General features: G+C 39.9%; 1 protein-coding gene across 1 annotated transcript in view; it reads left to right on the top strand.

The window, feature by feature from the left end:
• Nucleotides 1-20,841, top strand: part of mcf2l2 (MCF.2 cell line derived transforming sequence-like 2) — a 314,201-nt gene that overhangs the window by 124,421 nt on the left and 168,939 nt on the right. Inside the window, exons 7-9 of the mRNA XM_048604308.1 lie at nt 384-533; nt 4,260-4,384; nt 5,315-5,429. Coding sequence (XP_048460265.1) covers nt 384-533; nt 4,260-4,384; nt 5,315-5,429 — 390 coding nt within the window. The remainder of the gene's footprint in view (nt 1-383; nt 534-4,259; nt 4,385-5,314; nt 5,430-20,841) is intronic.

The raw sequence follows: 20,841 nt of genomic DNA, 5'->3' as shown, positions 1-20,841 counted from the left end.
CGTTCTGAGGAAGGGTCACCAGACCCGAAACGTTAACTCTGTTTTCTCCTTCACGGATGCTGCCAGACCTGCTGAGCTATTCCAGCAACTTTGTTTTTGTTCCTGATTTACAGCATCCGCAGTTATTTTGGTTTTTATTATCAGTTGCCAACTTTGTATTTTTGCAACTAACTGAAACTTTGATGCAATTACTTAGCCTATATTAATAAAGACAAATCATTACTAATATTAAATTGCACATTGCACAGAGGCTTTCAAACCTCTCAAAATCTTAATATAAAACAGATGTACAACAAGTAAAACAAGTTAGTATGAAAATGAGACTGAGTATATTAGCCTTTAAGTCACATGGTTTCACTGAAATTTCAAATATTTATTTTCAGGCCATAGAAAATTTTGCTATGACAGTGAAAACAACAGCACAGCTATTACAGTCATTTGGCACTGAACTTGCAGAGACAGAATTACCCAATGATGTCCAGTCTACAAAAGTACTGCTCACAATTCACACAGAAAAACGCAATGAACTAAAGGTAGTAGATGTTATGGTGGTACTGTGTGTCATTATTTTTAATTATCATGATAGTTATAAGGAACGAATTGTTTTCTTATGGGAACCATTTTATATCTATGAAAACAGTGGTGTAAAACCAGTAACACCTTGCTTTCTGACAATGCTTACATGGTAATACTTCAGCCTAAAAATTATCATTAGCAATTTAGCAAATGCATGCTTTAAACATTTGGAAAATGTACCTTGGCTATTTCCGTGGAGTTATTACCTAATTCAAAAGTTTATTTGTACTGTAATGTCTATTTCTCCTATCACCTGGATAACATCACATTTTTCCACATTGTATTTCACATTCTTGCCAATTCACAAAGCATGTCCAAATGCTCTTGAAGCCACTTAATATCTTCCTTGCAACACACCTTCCCCCTCCACTCTTAACTTTGCATCATCTGTAAATTTGGAAATATTATATTTCATCTCCCTGTCTAAATATTTCATATATAGCTGGGACCCAATGACTGAACCTTGCATTACACCACTAGTTGCAACCTGCCAACAGATGGATGACCTGGTTAATTCCTATTGTCTGTTTTCTGCCTGCCAACTAATCCTTACTCCATGCAAGTACATTAAAGCACATAGATGAGAAATAATTTTTCTCACCAACCTCCAGTGGAATCTGATCAAAAGCCTTCTGGAAATCCAAAAATACTACATCCATCAATTCTCCTTTATCAATTTTGTTCATAACATCCTAAGAAATTCCAACATGTTCATCAGACATGATTTCACATTCAGAAATCCATGCCTACTTATTATCTTTATTATCCAACTGTCAATTTATCACATTCTTTATAATAGATTCTAGCATTTTCTTGACTACTGACATAAGGCTAACAGGTCTGTAATTTCTAACTTTCTCTCTCATTCCCTTCTTAAATAGTGGGGTGACATTTGCTAGCTTCCAATCTGCAGGAATCATTTCAGAATTTAGAGAGTTTTGGAAGATGATATAGCTACCTCCTTCAACATCCTGTGATATAGAATACATGTTACGGTGACTTAGCATTTTTCAGCCCCATTTATTTCTCCAGTGCAATCTGCCTACTGATACTAATTTTCTTCAACTCCTCATTCTCCCCACTCAATTGGATCTCTAATTCTGGGAGATTTCTTGTACCTTACTCTGAAAACAATCACAAAGTAACCATTTAGTTTCTTTGCCAGTTCTGCATTCCCCATTATAAATTCTGCTGACTCAGCCCATAGGCTCACATTCGTCTTAGCCAAACATTTCCTTCTAACTTACCTATAGAAGCGTTTGCAGTTTGTTTTCATGTTTTTTTTCTTCTAGATTGCATTCATTTACTTTTCTCTCCTTCTTGGATCCTTGCTACTCTTTAGCTGTATTCCAAAAACCTCCCAATTGCCAGATCTACCAACATTCTGGCAACTTTATAAATCGTTTTTCTTTTAATCGTTTACAATCCTTAACCTTCTTTGTCAACTTGTTTACTGACCTTTTTTGAGATTTTGCTCCTTCGAGGAATATAGTTACTGTGAGCCAAGTAGTAGCTCTTTTAAAAAATATGCCTATATTGACTATGAACTGTTCTTTAAAGAACATTGCCGATGTCCAGTCGTGCCTTTTAATGTCTTTTTGTAATCCATCTCAGCTAATTTTTGTCTCATTCCTTCATAAGTTCCATTTTCCAAAGGGCTCTTCTTTAAAACTCATTCATGGGAAGTGGGCAATGCTTGCTGGTCAGCAGTCATTGCCTGTCCCTAGTTGCCCTTGAGAAGGTGGTGATGAGCTGCCTTCTTGAACCACTGTAGTCCACATGCTGTAGCTACCCAACATACTGCTCCTGAAAGCCAAGATTAACATACCCTTAAAAACATGTCTTCCACAACTTTAGTGCTCACTTGGTTTACACAGTCCATATGCAGATTGAAGTCATACAGGTTTACAGCATGAAAACAGGCCCTTGGGCCCAATGTGTCCGTGCTGTTCAGTTTTCACAAATAATCTAGTCCCATTTGCCCACGTTTGGTCTAACCCCCTCTATACCTATGCCATCCATGTACTTGTCTAAATGTTTCTTAAATGACAAAATTGTACTTGCTTCCACCACTACTTTTGACAGTCCATTCCAGACACTCAACACCCACTACATGAAAACATTGTCCCTCTGGACCCTTTTGTGTCTCTCTCCCCTCTCACCTTAAACCTATGCCCTCAAGTTTTAGACATTCATGATAACTGTTGTCCATGCTACATATTTCTCTCATCTCCTGATTACTACCACACCCCACACTATGACTATTATTGGTGGTTTATAAATAACTCCAATCAATGTCTGCTGTCTCTTGCTGTTTCCTATAAACAGATTCCACACATTGTTCTTCCAATCTGAGATTGTCCCTTACTAATTTTTCAGCCACCTCTCTTATAATCAGCACAACTCTACCTGAAATGAACAAAGAGTAAAAGTTGGCCTTTTGAGCCTGCTCTGCCATTCAATAAGACCATGGCTGATCTGATTTTTAACCTCAACTCTACATTCCTGCATATTTGCGGTAAGCTTTCATCCCCATGCTCAGTTGGTTGGATAGCTGGTTTGCTTGGCAGAGTGACGCCAGCAGCAAGAGTTCAGTTCCCATTCTTACTGAGGTTACCATTAAGGTCCCACCTTGCCCCTTGCCTGAGGTGTGGTGACCCCCAGGTTAAACTCACCATATGTTGTCTCTCTCTAATGAGAGAGCAGCCCTGTGGTCTTTTGGGACTATTATGACTTTACCATAGCTTTTAATCCAGAATCTATCTACCTCTGCCTTAAACCTATTTAAAAATTCTGCATCCAGTGCCTTTTGAGGAAGGGAATTCCAAAGACACTCAACTGTTCTATTTGTTCTTCTTAAACATTGAATATCCTTGAATATTTAGTTTCTCGTCCTGGTCACCATGTAAGTCATGTTTCTGGAATGGAAATTAGATCATACCTATTTAATTCTCGTTGTGCCATTTAATCATCTAGCTAGTTGTAAATGCTGCTTGGTCTTATGAATTTTATTCCGAAGTATATGAAGTATACTTAATGCTTGGTTTTTTATTCCTATATTCCTGTCTCCTCAGTAGCTTTTTAAACTTCATGTTACCGATTTTACTTCCTTCCAATTTGGATTACCCCAACCATCTCCCTAAAATCTGCTTTCAGGACCTCATTCCCCTTCTTACCTTTGGCGTTGACATTAATGGTTCCACAACTTCTGGCTGATGCCCCTCCTCCAGAAAGTCCTTCAGCCGGTACACGACATCCTTGATCCTGGCACCATTGACACAATACATCATCCTGGAGCCATGTCAATGCTGCAGAAATGCCTGTCTTCTCCCCCGACTATGAAATCCCCTTTCACTACCTCCCTTCCATTCTTCCTGCACCCCATACACACACACACACACACACACACACAGCTTAACCTTGTTTCGGACACATGGCATGTGACACTTCATACATACTGCTGGATTCCTTTTGCCTTCATTATCACACTATTTACCTTCAATCATTCACCGAAATTGGCAAAGCCTTTACAAATATGACAAAGGATGCACATTGCATTGTATATCCATTCAGATAATGCACAGCATTAACTAATCTAAATACCATCTATTGCTATTTTTTTTCAAAAAATTGAAATGTCAATTCAAAGCAGCAATTACCAAGGTTTTGTTTTTGCTTTTCAGGAGAGATTGAAATTAGCAGTAAAGGAAGGCAGCACTTTACTAATATGTATTAAGGAGCCACTTACTAAAAATCCCAATTATGCACTGAATTCTGATGAACTGGAAAATATGGCTACAGTTGAAAGGTTAGTGACAGTACCAACAGCAGAACATTTTCTTTGCTGCACAACTATTATTTAAAATACGGTAAAACGTTATTAAGTGATGACTGAAATCAGATCAATACTTTTTCTTTGAAAATATTGTGTTATAACTAAAATTGCTTTTTTAACGTTTTTTATTGTCTTTAGATTAAAGTGATTCCGTATCAGAAACATCTACATTTGTTTCTATCGAAGATAAAAGTTAACTCATTATTATGTTTGTTCCTTCTTGCATTCATTCACCAAACAAATTTATACGTTAATGCCTTTCAGTTAATAATTGCAGCATGTTTAGCTGGAAATTTCATTGGAATCCAAGTGAGAAAAAGCTTATTATTCCATCCAATAGTTTCTCTTTTTTCTTGAAAAAAGAATGTTGAGAAAAAACCTGAGCAACATCTTCAAACCTCTGAAAGGTTTTGATGAAATGGATAGAGAGAAAATGTTTCCTCTTTGGGAAAGTAGAATGAAACAAAATAATAGTCAATGAGAAATCCAATAGGGAATTCAGAAGAAATTTCTTCACCCACAGATTGTACTGTCGATCTTTCTACCATTTGCAGCAAATATAATGCACTTAAAAGCAAATTATACAAGCATATGAGGGAAAAGGGAATAGATAGTTATGAGGCAGTCCAACACTGGCACCTCCACATCAGATTTTGATAAAATTGTGAATCAAGATACAAGCACAGACTTGCTGCTTTTTATGGTTTATAATTTGTATTTTTACCTTCAATTGCACTTCAAATTGTAAAAAAAAACTTTGCTTCTTTCATTTTAGTTTTACACTTAGTTTATATTAAAAAGGAGCTATTACAGAAGTATTTAATAATTTATAGTAGATTATTCTGCAGTATCAATTGGGCTTAAGTTGTAATTCTTTGGTATTTCCAAATTTTGTTGCAATAGATTACTGATGCAATTGGATGAAACTGAAAATGCCTTCGACCAGTTTTGGTCAAAACACCACCTCAAACTCGAACAATGCCTGCAGCTTCGTGATTTTGAACAAGACTTTCGGGAGGTACGTTTCACCCAGTATACAGGGTATTTTTTTTGTGAGATAAATGGGCATTTCCTATAGATTTCAAATGTTCAATTACTTGTATAATCTCAATTGAAACATTTATAGTTCAAGTTGAAACAAATTCAATTTCTTTCTTGTTAAACGTATAACATTTAAAGTACATTGTATTATTCACAAGTAACAAATGCACCCTGCATTGATGTATGGAAGTATGGCCCATGGAGGGTCCCCCCTCTAATTCCACACACCTAAACATACATGCACACCAGGTTTAGCACTGAAATAAGCATTTCCACTAGCCTGTGAGAATCCCCTAAAATATCCTTTTCTTCCTCTTGAAACTAAGCAAATACTACGTCTACTGGTGGTACTGCCAAAGCTACATAGCTGCCAGCCATTGAATTGTGTAGACAGCCTGGAAAGGCAGGCCATCATCTTTAATTGGATGGCAGGCCTAGGACCGGATATTTTTGTCTCTGTTTTTCATGGGATGTGGGCATCACTGGGAGGAGCCAATATTTGTTGCCCATCTCATTGATGCTGAACTGAGTGGCTTGCTAGACCTTTTCAGAAGGCATCCACGTTGCTGAAGTTTGGAAAGTGGCATAGGCCAGACCAGCTAAAGATGGTATATCTCCTTTACTGAAGGGCATTATTAGTAAAGATGGGTTTTTGCAAAAAATATTGGTGGTAGTTTCATGGCAACCATTATTGAGAGTAACTTTATATTCCATTCATATTAACTAAATATAAATTCCACCAGCTGCAGTCATGGGATTGGAACCCAGAGCATTAGTCTGACCCTCTATTATTCCAGTGACATTATCACTATGCTGCTGCCTCCTATAAGTAATTGGCTTCTGTTATGTATGTAGTTGGGTGATGTCCCTTTTAAGAGAACAGGCCATGTGACTCTGGGGCAGAACCTGGGTCCAGTCTAGAACCGGCTGTGGAGGTGTGAGGCTTATCAATTTACCACTTGTTCAGATTTACTATTTGTCTACCTGCTATATAATATTTGGTTCTAAAGGAAGTACCAACATAACAACCGGCAACAAGTATGGGATCTGTCCGTGAACTGTGTGCAAACACCTTTTTGTTTTTGTCTGGAGGAGACATCGTCCAGAATTCAGAAATGGTATAAGGAGGTAATACCGAGAGCAGTGGTCATGAGGGAACATGGCTACAGGCGACACCAGGGAGGAACGGTATGCTAGCACAGCCGGTGAGGAAACGGCCAACAGAGGAGTGTGCACCAAGGGGACTTGGGCTGTGAATGGCTTATGAGACTCAATCGGCGGGAAAACAAAATGGCAGGCCAGTTTGGGGCGATGGGACAGTTTGATGAAGAGTCAGAAAATTGGACTTTATACATGGAATGCTTTAATTTGTTCTTAAAGGCGAACAAAGTGGCTGAGGACATCATGCAACTCATTTTCTTAAGTATCATTCCGAGCAAGACCATTGTGATTCCAGAGAAACCCGCAGAGAAGACATTCCAAGAGCTATGAAAAGTTTTAGGAAATTATTTGGCATCCAAACCACTGATGATCGTGGAAGATTTCTGTTTTTACAAAAGGATACTGCAATAAGGAGAATCTATTGCCCAATTCATGGCTGCCTTAAAGTGGTTAGCAGAACTTTACAAATTTGGAGGGTTCATTTGGTTTGTGACCTCTGACATGAAGCCATCCAACGGAAACTACTAATAAAGAGAGATCTGGATTTCAAGGCAACTTTTGAAATTGCTACCTCGATGGAATTGGACTCCAGTGAAGCAACCCAATTCGCTGATGACCGCCTGGTTCATCAAGTAATGGAAATTCAGCATGGTGCAAATGAAGGAGATAGCCAGGAGCTATTTTTGATGGCTGAATGTGGGCTTCCAGATTGAGAAGAAAGTGGGTTCATGTAAATCTTGTGCATTAGTCAGAAAGTGGCCTGCCATTATCGCCCTTTTATCCATGAAAATGGCCTCAAACACCATGGCAGCAAATTCAGGATGAGTCCACAGGACTGCTAAAGGGACAGATGCTACTAGTGGTTGTGGATGCCCACTCCAAGTGGCCCAAAATAGCTGTCATGATGTCGGTACTGGCAGAAGAAATGATAGACTGACTGGATGAAATATTTGGCAGGTTCAGGAACTCCAAAAACATCATGAATGACAATTGTCCATAGTTTGTGGCACAAGAGTTCGAGGAGTACCTGGAAAATCACAGAGTCAGACATGTGAGATTGGCTCCATATCATCTTGCGATAAACAACCAGGTGAAGAGATTTGTTCAAACCTTGAAGGAGGCTTTAAAGGCTTTGCTAAGGGAGGGTTGCTAGGTTGGTGACTCAGCAAGTTCCTCAGCATGTACAGGAACATGCTACATGAATACTGCCAGCTGAGAACCATGTTTGACTGACTGCAGCTGAAAGATATCAGAGAGGTGATTGAAACCAAGAAGGACAGACGGCCAGAAGGGTGGACGTATTCCAAAGAGGAGAGAATGAATCCCAGCAGTTGTGGTGGCTCTGACAGGACCGTTGTCATATACGGTACAGACTAGGGATGAATTGGTCTGCGGGAGACATGCAGACCAGCAGGGCACTGGACCTCAGCAACATCAGAATATCCTCAGAATATCGAGCCAGTCCAGATGGGACAAGTGGTCTTGACCGAGTCATGTATCTCTGAGCCAGGGTTGGCCATTCTCAGGCAGGAGACAACAGCAGTGTCACAGTGCAACCACACCCAGAGAAGGACGTAGCTGTAGAACAACAAGAGGCTATGAAAACAATCAGATGATGCAAGATTCAATCGTCCGCATTTAACATTATTGTAGCACATAAATCTGCACACTATTTTTATTTTTAAATTGTTTTTTATGTTTGACAGACTGTACAGGTTTCGGTTCTTCGTTTTCATGTTTCCAGGTGACGGAGTAGTAGCTGACACCAGGCGCTGAATCTTGAGAACGTTTCACCTTGTGCTATTAATTTCAGCTTGTACAGAAAGAGAATGCTCTTAGGTTATTTGATGACACCTGTATTTGATGTCGATCAGGCTGTTACATAAAAAGCATATAAAGCATGCACAAACAAAAATATTAGGTTTCCAATGTGTTCAGGCACTAAATAGAATTTACACTCAGCCCAGACAATATATATACACCTGTTCTTAACTGCATGTCCTTTCATACTGAACTGGTTATACATATTTGGAACGCCAGCTTAGAAAGTAATGACAGCATGGTCACTGGGTGTTTTTTAAGGTAGTGGCAGATAGATTCTTGCTGGCAAGGAACCAAAGGTTATTGGATCCAGATTGTGGAACTGAGAACACAAACATTTCAGCTGTTATCTTATTGAATGGTGAAGCAGGCTCAAAAGGCATGTCCTCCTTCTGCTCCTAATTTGTTTGTTCATATGTATATGTGGTGCCAAGATACGGCACAATGAGCAACATTCTCAGGTCTGAATCAGGAAGTTTGCAGATTCAAGACCCATCCTACAGATGTAAAAATAAATCCATTCCAGAACAACATTCATAGAGTCATAGAATAACACAGCATGGGAACAGGCCCTTTGGTCCAAACTGTTCCATGCTGACCATGGTGCCCACTCAGCTAGTTGCAATTGCTGACATTTGGTCTGCATCCGTCCAAACCCTTCCCATCCATGTACCTATTCAAATGTTCTTTAAATGTTGCTCTTGCCTCAACCTGGCAGCGCGTTCCATATACGCACCACTCACTGTGTGGAGACATTGCCCCTTAGGTCCTTATTAAACCTTTCCCCTCTCACCTTAAACCTATGCTCTCCAGTTTTCAATTCCCCATCCCCAAGAAAAAGACTATATACATTCATCTTATCTACGCCCTTCATGATTTTATACACCTCAATAAGGTCACCCTTCATTCTCCTACATTCCAAGGAATAAAGTCCTATCCTGGCCAACCTCTCCCCATAACTCAGGCCTACTAGTGCTGGCAACATCTTTGTAAATCTTCTTTGCACACTTTCCAGTTTAACTTTGTTTTTCCTATAACAGGGTGACCACAATTATACACAATAATCCAAGTGTGGCCTCACCAATGACATATACGACTGTAACATGATGTCCCAACTCCTATACTCAATGCCTCGACCGCTGAAGGCCAGCATGCTAAATGCCTTCTTCACCACCCTGTCTATCTGTTATGCCACTTTCAACGAACTATGTACTTGTACTCCTAACTCCCTCTGTTTCACAACACTCAGGGGGCGGCACAGTGTCTCAGTGGTTAGCACTGCTGCCTCACAGTGCCAGGAACATGGGTTCGATTCCACCCTCGGGCGACTGTCTGTGTGGAGTTTGCACATTCTTCCCGTGTCTGCGTGGGTTTCCTGTTGGTGCTCCGGTTTCCTCCCACAGTCCAAAGATGAGCAGGCGAGGTGGATTGGCTATGCTAAATTGCCCGTAGTGTTCAGGGATGTGTAGATTAGGCGGGTTATAGGGGGATGGGATGCTCTGAGGGTTGGTGTGGACTTGTTGGGCTGAAGGGCTTGTTTCCACACTGTAGGGATTCTATGATCAATGATCCTCAGGACCTTACCATTAACTGTGTAAGTCCTACCTTGGTTTGACTTTCCAAAGTGCAACACCTCACTTATCTTTACTTTAATTATTGTGCAAAACATAAAAGCTAATGACTTGCGCATCTCTCTAATCAATATGAGTCTCCCACTCCGTATTTTGTCATTGACCTATGATTCACATCAAGAATTGGTGCCAATTCCCTTCCAAATATTGCCACAACCCGAGAACTTCCTCATGATCTAGCGCTATGATATTTCATAAGGCAACCACTCAATCCAATTTGTACCTTCTCCATCTGTTTTGAAAATGACATGAACAAAATATGAAACACAAAATAAAATGTCAATATTTTATTTGACTGTGCTTTCACAATTCTAATCTCTGATGTTTGTTGTGGGATTTTAGATTGTTGTCCTAACTGTCTTTACTCTTCACATATCTAAGAGGTTTCTCACAGAACTGTTTTATAGTCTCTGTGCCTTGTGAAAGACAGCACAAATTTAATGACTTCCCTTCAACTGAACAAAGGAAAGGGTTTAAAATGAGAGCTTAGGAGAGGACCTAGATGAAAGTTCCTGTACATTTCTTAATTGCTGAGACACTACAGAAGTTTCTCTTACTTTTGTATCTCTCCGATAATTTATAGCTCTCACACGTTTACTTGTCCACTTGTAGTTTTGAGACAATTCCTTTCTACAGAAATTTCATCTGCTTCTGAACTAGCTACTGCTACTGGGTAATCAAGAATCATCTTTAAATTGGTTAATTTTCCAATCTGTCTGTCTTAAACTCATTCCTTAAACATATAATTCTTGGAATAGCGCGATAGTCACCTCAAACACGTGAGTATAACAATGAAAACAAGAAATGCTGGCAACCACAGTAGGTCAGTCAGCATCCATGGAGAGAGAGCAAGCTAACATTTCGAGTCCTGATGACTCTTCATTGGAGCTGAATTGCAATGAACCTTTGGGGAAACATTTTCAACTGCATACACTCAGTCTTAAAAGCTCTACTTATTGAAGTGGGGGAATGGGGGATTTATCTGATAACAGATGTAGTCTCCATCTGTTTGTATGTACCAAGAGGCAGAATTTCCTATGAATGTCACCTCCATGTGGTGCAAAGAAAACAAATGTAATTTTCAGACTACAGAAAGTAGTGGTCTGTCTAATGTCTCTTCAGCCCTACATCTGGCCTCTGAATCTTCCCCAGCCTTCCCACTACTCAGGAAGAATGAGGCTAGATCACAGTGCAGTTGCTAGCAAAGCAACCCATTTGGCTGATGACACCGGGATGCATCAAGAGTTGAAAACTCAGCATGGTGCGAATGAAGGATATAGCCAGGACCTATGTTTGGTGACCTAATATGGATTTCCAGAATGGGTAGAAAGTGGGATCATGCAAATCCTGCCCATTAGTAAGAATAGTGCCACCGTTGTCACCCCTTCACCTACGGGATTGGCCACAACAAATTCACGTCGATCTTACAGGACCGCGAGAGGGACAGATAGTACCAGTGGTTGTAGATGCCCACTCCAAATGGCCTGAGATGGCAGTCGTGAAGGTGGTATTAGTGGAAGCAATGATAGACCAACTCAATGAAATATTTGCCAGGTCATGAGTGACAATTGTCCACAGCTTGTGCGGTTGGTCAAACAGGACCATTGTTTTATACGGTACAGACTGAGAATGAATTGGTCTGGAGTAGACAAGTGGCCAGCTGGTCACTGCAACTCACCAATGGGGTGAAGTCCTTCAGAACACCAAGCTGGTCCAGATAGGACCAATGACTCGGTCAGGAGCACGTGTCTCCAAGCCAGGGTTGGACATATCCAGGGAGGAGACATGAGCCACAACTACATCCAATCACAGAGGGACGTAGCTGCTGAACAACAAGAGCTTCCTGGAATCCAGGAGACTATACTTGAAAAGGTTCCTGAGATGAGGAGATGGTCTCTGAGGAATTATCATCTCCCTGAGAGATTGATCATGTCAATGTACACTAAGGAAAGATTGTTTTCTTTACACTTTTTTGTTTTGTATATGTTCCTGACAATGTGTATATATATGTTAGCCAAGATGCTTGTTTAATAGTTATGATTGTTTATTAATGGGTGTTTTAAAGGGGGAGGGGTGATAGTTATGTAATTGGGGGTGCTGCCACTTTAAAACAGCTGGTCAGCTGATGCAGAGGCGCAGAGCTTGGGCCCAGTCCTGAACCAGCTGTGTGGGTGTGAGGATCATCAATAAAGTGTTCCTGTTCAGATTACCATCCTTCTATCTGGTATATTATACCTGGTTCCAAAGTAAGGACCAATCTAACAGTTTCCATTTGTAAAATGGCCTGTGTGGTCTAACTGCTCACCAGTTCTTGCTTGGGACATGGATGTCGGTTGAAATTCTAGTCATTATCAAACATTGGGCTGTATTTTAACTTGCCTAACCAGCTGAAAGTGGGGCAGAGGGAATAGCAGAGAATGCCTGAAAGATCAGGTTCTCCCACCCATCCAGAGGATGTAATTGATATCACTGAGAGGTACGTACTTTGGAAGCCTTTTGTAACTGCAGATTTAGCTTCTAGTTGGGCCATAAGCAGGCCATAGGATGCCACAAGACAAGATAGATGATGTTTATTAATGGTGATCCAGGACCTCGGTCCTAGGGAAGGCGGGGTTGATCAAGGATCAGGGTAAGTGTAGATCCTAAGGTCCCTGAGGAATAGAGAGATTGAAAGCTTATTGATGAGCTAGGAGTTTGGTGTGTGCCCACCAGGTGTTTGGTAGGCTAGACAGCAGTGTGAATATCTGAGTGGGATTACAGACGTGAGAACATGTGGAGGGAGAAATGGAGGCTTGGAGTTGGCCATTGATTTTGGAGTGTTGGGGTATATTTTTTGGGTGGAAGTTCGCAGCCGCGGAGAGGTCAGACATTACAGTGTTACGTGATGAGGAGGCTGGTGTCATCAGATGGGAGCTCAGAAGGGTAAACTGGGTATGGGAGGCTCTGTGAAGGTCAGGACGAGATTGAAAATGTTTAGGGGTGCAGAATCACAGGGGAATACCCAGGCAGGCATGCTGGATCCAGCAGATTATTGTAAAAGCACTCATCTCATCGAGTTTGAGGCTGCTACCTGGATATAGCTTCTGGAGTTCCTAATTAGGTTGTCCATAGTTAAATTATGAAAACAAAACGCTATTGGGATTTGCAGCATTAACATTATATTTGACCACCTTGGGAGAGATTGGTCACTCACCCCCATTAAAACCAGAAAGGAGCAGGTTGGAATCAAGATGATTTTTTAATAATAATGTACCTCCTATTATGACATGGTATGGAGGGAAAAATTGGCTTCCTTCTTTTTAAACCTGTCTCAGTCAGATGCAACAAATACTTTTAATTCTTTTTAGCGTGCAACTAGGACAGTTTGATTAAAAATGTAGTTCACAATATAATGAAGCAGCCAATTACCAAGGATTTCTTGAATGAAAGGGGAACTCTATTTCCCCCCAATCGCGAATAAAATTTAAAAAAAAGTGACCTCAAACATACACAGACACAATAATTTTAAAATTGAGAGTTTCTGATACAGACAGGGACAATATGGTTATACAGTTAAAAAAGTCCCATAATCCTTAAGGAGTTAGATTCTTAACCTGAGACCACAGTCATTTAATGGTTGATCTGTATCTTCAGCAGTAGTGGAAATTGTAACTCCATTTGAATTTTCAGTGAATGGTTGTTTTTCCAATTTGTTTTTCACTATTGGCAGGTGCAATATAATGTGAGAAAATGTGAGGTTATGCATTTTGGCACAAAGAATAGAAGAACTGAATATTAATTAAATAGGAAGTTGATTGCAGAAAGCTGCAGCACAGAGGGATTTGGGTGTCCTTGTGCATGAATCACAAAAAGCCAGCATCCAAGCTCATCAGGCAAATGGAATGTTGGCCTTTTATTTCAAAGGGAATTGAGTACAAAAATAGGGAGGTCTTGCAAAAACTATATTTGGTACTAGTCATATCACAGTTGAAATACTGTAAATAGTTTTGATCCCCTTTTTTAAGAAAGATATGCAAGCATTGGAGACAGTGTGGAGAAGGTTCGCTACGTTCTTTCTCAGCATGGAGAAAATTTTACATAAGGAGAGATTGAGAAACTGGGCTGGTAGTCATTGGCATTTGGAGGAATGAGAAGAGTCTTTATTGAAACATTATGTTCTTGAGGGGGTAGGTGCACAGACTTGATGTCTTTTTTTATTCATTCATGGCATATGTGTATCACTGGCTGGCCAGTATTTATTGCCGGTCCCTAGCTGCCCTTGAACTGAGTGACTTGCTAGGAAATTTCCGAGGCAGTTGAGAATCCACCAAATAGGGTGTTTGTTTCTCCTTGTGGATAAATCTAGGAACAGAGGGCATGGCCACAGAACATTTAAGACAGAGATGGGAAGGATTTTTTTCTTTCCGTACACAGTGAATCTGTGGAATTTTTTTACCACACAAGATTGTCAAGGCTGGGTCATTAAAACATATTCAAGGCTGAGATAGATAAATAAACTTTCAATCAGTATGGAAATCAAAGGGTATGGGGATAAGTCAAGAAAGTGGAGTTGAGGATAATTGGATCAGCCATGATCTCATTGACTGGTGGAGCAGAAGCTATGGACTGAATGGCCTACTTCTGCTCCTCTGTCTTATGGTCTATATGCTGAGATGATGAAAGAAAACAGGCAAGGAGATAAAAAGAGTAAACCTTCCAGGTTCTGTTATGAATCTGTGTTGTTCTTTCTGCACTGCTAATCAAAAGCAGCTGTTGAAATATAGTTCAGTGAATGTATTCCAGAGTCTCAACTGGCTTTCGAAACTGGCAGCCAGCCTTTCATTTCCCAATATGTGAAATTGTCATATACATATTAATTAACAGCAGATGCAAATTTCTTGAAGCTTAGTTGCTTGGTTTCAACATCTTTAGATAAAATGTTCATTTCAGGGCAGAATGTTTCATTTATTCCACATGAATTTCAGTAAATCAAGTAACCACTATAGTTACTTTAGATCCTAGATCCATGTTTGTCACTTTTTAAAATCTATCTTAGCCCATGAAAAGTCTCAAGTACAACAATTAGATGATGCAAGATTCAATCGTCCACATTTAGCATTATTGTAGCACATAAATCTGTGCACTTTTTTTTATTTTTAACTTGTTTATCTTTATGTTGTGTTTGACTGACTGTACAGGTTTCACTTTTTAATGTTTTCAGGAGAAGGAGGTGTCAATAGTAGCTGACATCAGGCACTGAACCTCTAGAACATTTTGCCCTAGGCTATTAATTTTAGAAAGACAATGCTGTTGTTATATGATAACACCTGTATTTAATGTTGATCAGGCTGTTACATAAATAGCATATATAGCATGCACAAACAAAAATATTAGGTTTCAACTGTGTTAAGGCACTAATTAGAATTTACACTCAGCCCAGACAATATATATACACACCTGTTCTTAATTGTGTGTTCTTTCATTCTGACTGAGTATATATTATATATTTGGAACACCAGCTCAGAAAGCCGTGAAAGCATGGTCACTGAGTGTTTTTAAGGTGATAGTGGATAGATTCTTGTTGGCAAGGAAACAAAGATTATTGGATCTAGATTGTGGAACTGAGAACACAAAACATTTTAGCTGTTATCTTATTGAGTGGTGAGGAGGCTCAAAGGGCATGTCCTACTTCTGCTCCTAATTTGTTTGTTTTTATGTAAATATGGTGCCAGGATGTGGCAGAATGAGCAACATTCTAAGGTCTGAATCAGGAAATTCCAGATTAAAGACCCACCCTACAGCTGTAAAAATAAATTCCTTTCAGAATAACATTCCAAGGCGGTATTTTGGAATGCTGCATTTTAGTACCACATGGTGCTATTTTAAAGAAGAACAAGGGCTCTATCCTCAATGCCTTTGTAATCCCTCAAGCAAGATTACCACAACCATCTCATTGTCATCGCATTGCTGTTTTTGGGAGTTTGTTCTGTCCTATCTGCATTACAATAGTGTTAAATTTAAAAAATACACATTGTCAGGAAAGTACTCTGGACCTCTGTGAGGTTTTGCTGTATAAATTCAAGTCAGTCTTTACTCATGAAATATATTGGTTGCATGAAAACAAAGTTGTTGAATCTGATTACTGCAACAATATCTGCCAAAAGGCTTTAATTATGAGGCTTTTTAATTATGAGGCTTTAACTGTTAAGGTTTATGACATGCACATCTCCTATTCCCATATATTGTCATTGTCCTATGATTCACATCAAGAATTGGCACCAATTCCTTTCCAAATATTACCACAACCCCTGAACTTCGTCATGTTCTCACAATATGATAATTAGTAAAGTACAATCCAATTTGTACGTCTCCATTTTTTTTAAAAATGATGAGTAGATTTATGATACACAAAATAAAATTTAATTATGCTTTCTCACAATTGTAATTTTTGTAATGTTTGCTGTGGGCTTTTAGATTATTGTCCTAGCTGTCTTTATTCTTCACATACTTAAGAGGTTTTTGCAGAACTGTTTTATAGTCACTGTACATTGTGAACGACAGCACAAATTTATGACTTCCTTTCCATTGAACAAAGGAAGTGGTAGGAAAATGAGAGCTTAGGAAGAAAACTAGTTGAGAGTTCAGGTAAATTTCTCAGCTACTGAGACATTACAGAAGCTTCTCTTACTTTTGTATCTCTCAGATAATTTATAGTTCTCTCATGTTCACTTGTTCACTCTTAGTTTCGAGTCAATTCCTTTCTACAGAAATTTCATCTGCTTCTGAACTAGCTACTGCTACTAGGTAATCAACAATCATCTTTAAGTTGGTTAATTTTAGGCCCTCTTGTGGCACAGTGGTGATATATCTACCCCTGGACCAGAAGGCCAGGTACAAGTCCCACCTGTTCCAGAGGTATGTAATAACATTCCTGAATGAGTTGATTAGGAAAAACGCGTTATTTTTTTAAAAATTAGTTAATTTTCTTCTGTGTCTCTCTTAAACTCATTCATTATACATATAATTCTTTGGAATAGAGCGAAAGTCACCTCAAACACTTGAGTATTGTGACGATTGTTTGTGGAAACATTTTCAACTGCATACACTCAGTCTTAAAAGCTTTAATTGTTGAAGGTGGGGGGCTGGGGGGAACGGGGATGTCTGCCAGCGGACATAATCTCCTCCTGTTTGTGTGTGCCAAGAGGCTGAGTATCCTATGAATGTCACCTCGAAGTGGCGCAAAAAGCAGAAAGAAAACAAATGTAATTTTCAAGCAGCAAGAAACAGCAGCCTGTCTAATGCTGGCAGTACCTTAGTATCAAATAAATTTATTTTATTGCACATCCCCTAATGCCTCCAAATCTTCTGCAACCTTCCCAACACACTCAGGGAAAAGGGGGCTGGCTCCCAGTGCAGTTCCCCTTCCCTACTCCAATGTCCCTGGAGCAAATCTCCCAACCTCATGACACCTTCACCCCGGCTGCTGGACTGGTCTCCCCCATGTCCACTCCTGGCATTGCAGTGTCACACTCCAGCTGGGGGCCCAAACCTCCTCTTCACCTCCCCGACCCCTCTGTGCTGAATGTGGTGGTTTCGTTGGCACATGCATAGATGCTTCCTGCAACCTGTCCTGTTATGGTTAGGTGATGACACTGGCTGTGTCTGTGTCTGTGCATGTGCGGTTGTCATATTCCATTTTGAATAATTGTTTCTGGTCACCCTTAATGAGGTGATCAGTATAGGGATGGGGAGTCAGAAATCCCTCCATCATGCCCCGAAATATGCTGGCCTACAAAATTCTCTAATTTACTTATTGTTCTACTTTCCAAGAGGATTGTGTTTATCAGATCTATTACCAGACTGATTTTATCAAACCAGAACTGACCAGTGTCTGATCAATATCAAAGTAACTGCAAATTTTAGCTCTTGGCAAATTGCTAGAGAAAGTCTTCACCTTTCAAACATGTTCTTTTTGAGCTCCACTGATCAATGTGGGGATTGTTCAGGGATTCGTTATCTAGGGTGGCAATTTCTAATGATGAAGACTACTGTACTCTTACAGCAAAGCAGCAAGGCGTAACTTTCACTAGGGGCCCCACAATTTCCTCCCTAGCCTCCCATAAAGTCCTGGGATACACGTCATCAGGTCCCAGGGATCTACCTACCTTAATGTGTTTTAAGACTTCCGGCATATCCTCTTCCATAATTATGTTGGTCTTCCTATCCCCTACTTTTAACTCTAATCCTAACCTCTTAGCCAATTCAATTAGCCAACCTTGGTTATTGTTTGCAAATCACCAGGGTTAAATCTTTCACCTCTGGAAAAGTCGTAATAAGCCATTTTAGTATAATATTTTGCAAGAAACTTAGTGTATTTCCTATTATTCCTTTGCAATTATTAATGCAGCACTTACTGTTAAACAATATCCCCATTAGATATCTTCAATTAATTACCAGTTTTATGCTCAGCTGAGGCTGTAGGATTGCACTATCGCTCTAGACCCACCATTCCATGGGTCAGAACATAAAATTGAAAATTTCTAGTTACTAGGGAAACCAATTAAATACCTCCATCTATTATTGGATTTTAAACAAGAAGTATTGAGACACCAGATTTTTTGAACACAACTGAATTGGTCAAAACAGTTTTGTTCAATAAAGATATAATAACTGATGTACACATCCAGTAATGTACAAGTGTGACTTGCTTATCTCTTTTACTATGCCCAATACATGCACACGAACTCTCACTCAACAGGAAAAGAATAGTTTTCTCTGTCGAAACTGGCTTTCTGAAAAAATACACTTTAGCTAATGTGTTGTTCTTCAAGGCAAATAAATAAAGCATAGAGTGTTCCAGAGTCTGTTGTTCGAGCACTTGTGATAAAGTCATTCATCAAACACCATCTCAAGTCTTGCAAGCACAGTTTTCTCAGGAAATACAATCTTGAGTTATTCTTGCAATTAATCTCCTAAAAAGAGACAAATATGTGAATGGATGTGGAAGGTTATCCTTTCAGAAATGGGTGAGATCAACTGAGCAGTTTGTTTTTGTTCTACTTAGAACAAGCTGAGTTGGAGGATAGCCTGCTATAAACAAAGTTGCTGGAAAAGCTCAGCAGGTCTGGCAGCATCTGTGAAGGAAAAAAGAGTTAGCAACTCTAGCAACTTTGTTTTTGTTCCTGATTCACAGCATCCGCAGTTCTTTCGGTTTTTGTTCTAAGTAGACTTCCCTCCAAATCAAACAGATAAAACAAGAACTTTGTGAAGCCAGTCACTGTTCAAAAACAGACCATGTAGACCCCAGAGAAAAGCAAGCAGTTATCACCAGTTATGTAAAGAATGGATCTTCTCATTTTTCTGTATTTTTGATTAAGGACTGAAATGTGAAAAGGAATGTTCTAAAAATCAAGTAGCATGGAAGAGATTGCTGTAATTTTGAAAAGCAGGCCACTGACACTCATGATAGGTGCTGTTTACTCTGGGGAAAATAAGTATAGATGGGCTGGAGCCAGGGATGTCTACTAATGAAGATTTGGCTGGCAACAAGTATCTGCTTGGTTGTGGAGTGGTGACTAGTTGTCAATGCCAAAAGCCTTTTGCCTGGCAACAATCATGTGATTCCCTCCCAGGCAGCTGAACAGCTTTGTGGGTGAGAACAATATGGACAGGAGCTTTTGGACCGTAGGAAGAGAGGTTCTGTTTTAATCTCTGCAGTTAAAAATATCTAAAACATTAATACTGCCAGTTTATTTTCATAGCCAGTTTATTTCCGTAACCAGTTGCTGCAATAAGTCAGAGGCTTTGCAAGTTATGAACCAGTCATGGAGGGTCCCAGAGAACTGGAAAATGAATGTAACACCCCTGTTTAAGAAGGGAGGAAGGCAGAAGATAGGAAATTATAAGCTGTTTAGCCTGACCTCGATCAGTAGTAAGATTTTAAGGATGAGATGGCAGAGTACTTGAAAGTGTACGGTAAAATAGGGCTGAGTTAGCATGGCTTCATTAAGGGGAGGTCATGCCTGACAAATCTGTTAGACTTCTTTGAGGAGGTAACAAGTAAGTTAGACAAATATGAACCAGTGGATGTAATCTATTTGGATATCCAGAGGCAAAACCAGAAGTTTCTGGAAAAGCTCAGCAGGTCTGGCAGCATCTGTGAAGAAAATGTCAGAGCTAACGTTTTGGGTCTGGTGACCTATCCTCGGAAGGGTCACCGGACCCGAAACTTCAACTCTGATATTTTCTTCACAGATGCTGCCAGACCTCCTGAGCTTTTCCATCAACTTCTGGTTTTGTCCCTGAATTACAGCATTCTCAGTTCTTTCAGTTTTTATTTGGATTTCCAGAGGCTTTGACAAGATGCCACACAGGAGGTTTCCAAATAAGAGAAAAGCCCATGGTGTTAGGGGCAAGGTACAGGCATGGCTGACTGGTAGAAAGCAGAGAGTGGGGATAAAGTGGTCTTTTTCAGGATAGCACTCAGTGACTAGTGGAGTTCCACAGGGATCTGTGTTGGGACCATAACTACACATGATAATATATTAACAATCTGGATGAAGGAACTGAGGGCATTGTTGCTAAATTTGCAGATGACATGAATATAAGTGGGGGAGTAGGTAGTGTTGAGGAAGCAGGGAGGTTGCAGAAGCACTTGGACACACTACAGTGTGGGCAAGGAAGTGGAAGATTGAATACATTTTGAGAAAGGGTGAAGTTCCACCTTTTTAGTAGGAAGAATAGAGATATAAACTATTTTCTAAACGGGGAAAGACTTTGGAAATCTGAAGCACAAAG

Source organism: Rhincodon typus, chromosome 13 (genome assembly GCF_021869965.1).
Source record: "Rhincodon typus isolate 14 chromosome 13, sRhiTyp1.1, whole genome shotgun sequence".
NCBI classification, from domain to species: Eukaryota; Metazoa; Chordata; class Chondrichthyes; order Orectolobiformes; family Rhincodontidae; genus Rhincodon; species Rhincodon typus.
This window is presented reverse-complemented; position numbering and strand designations above follow the sequence as displayed.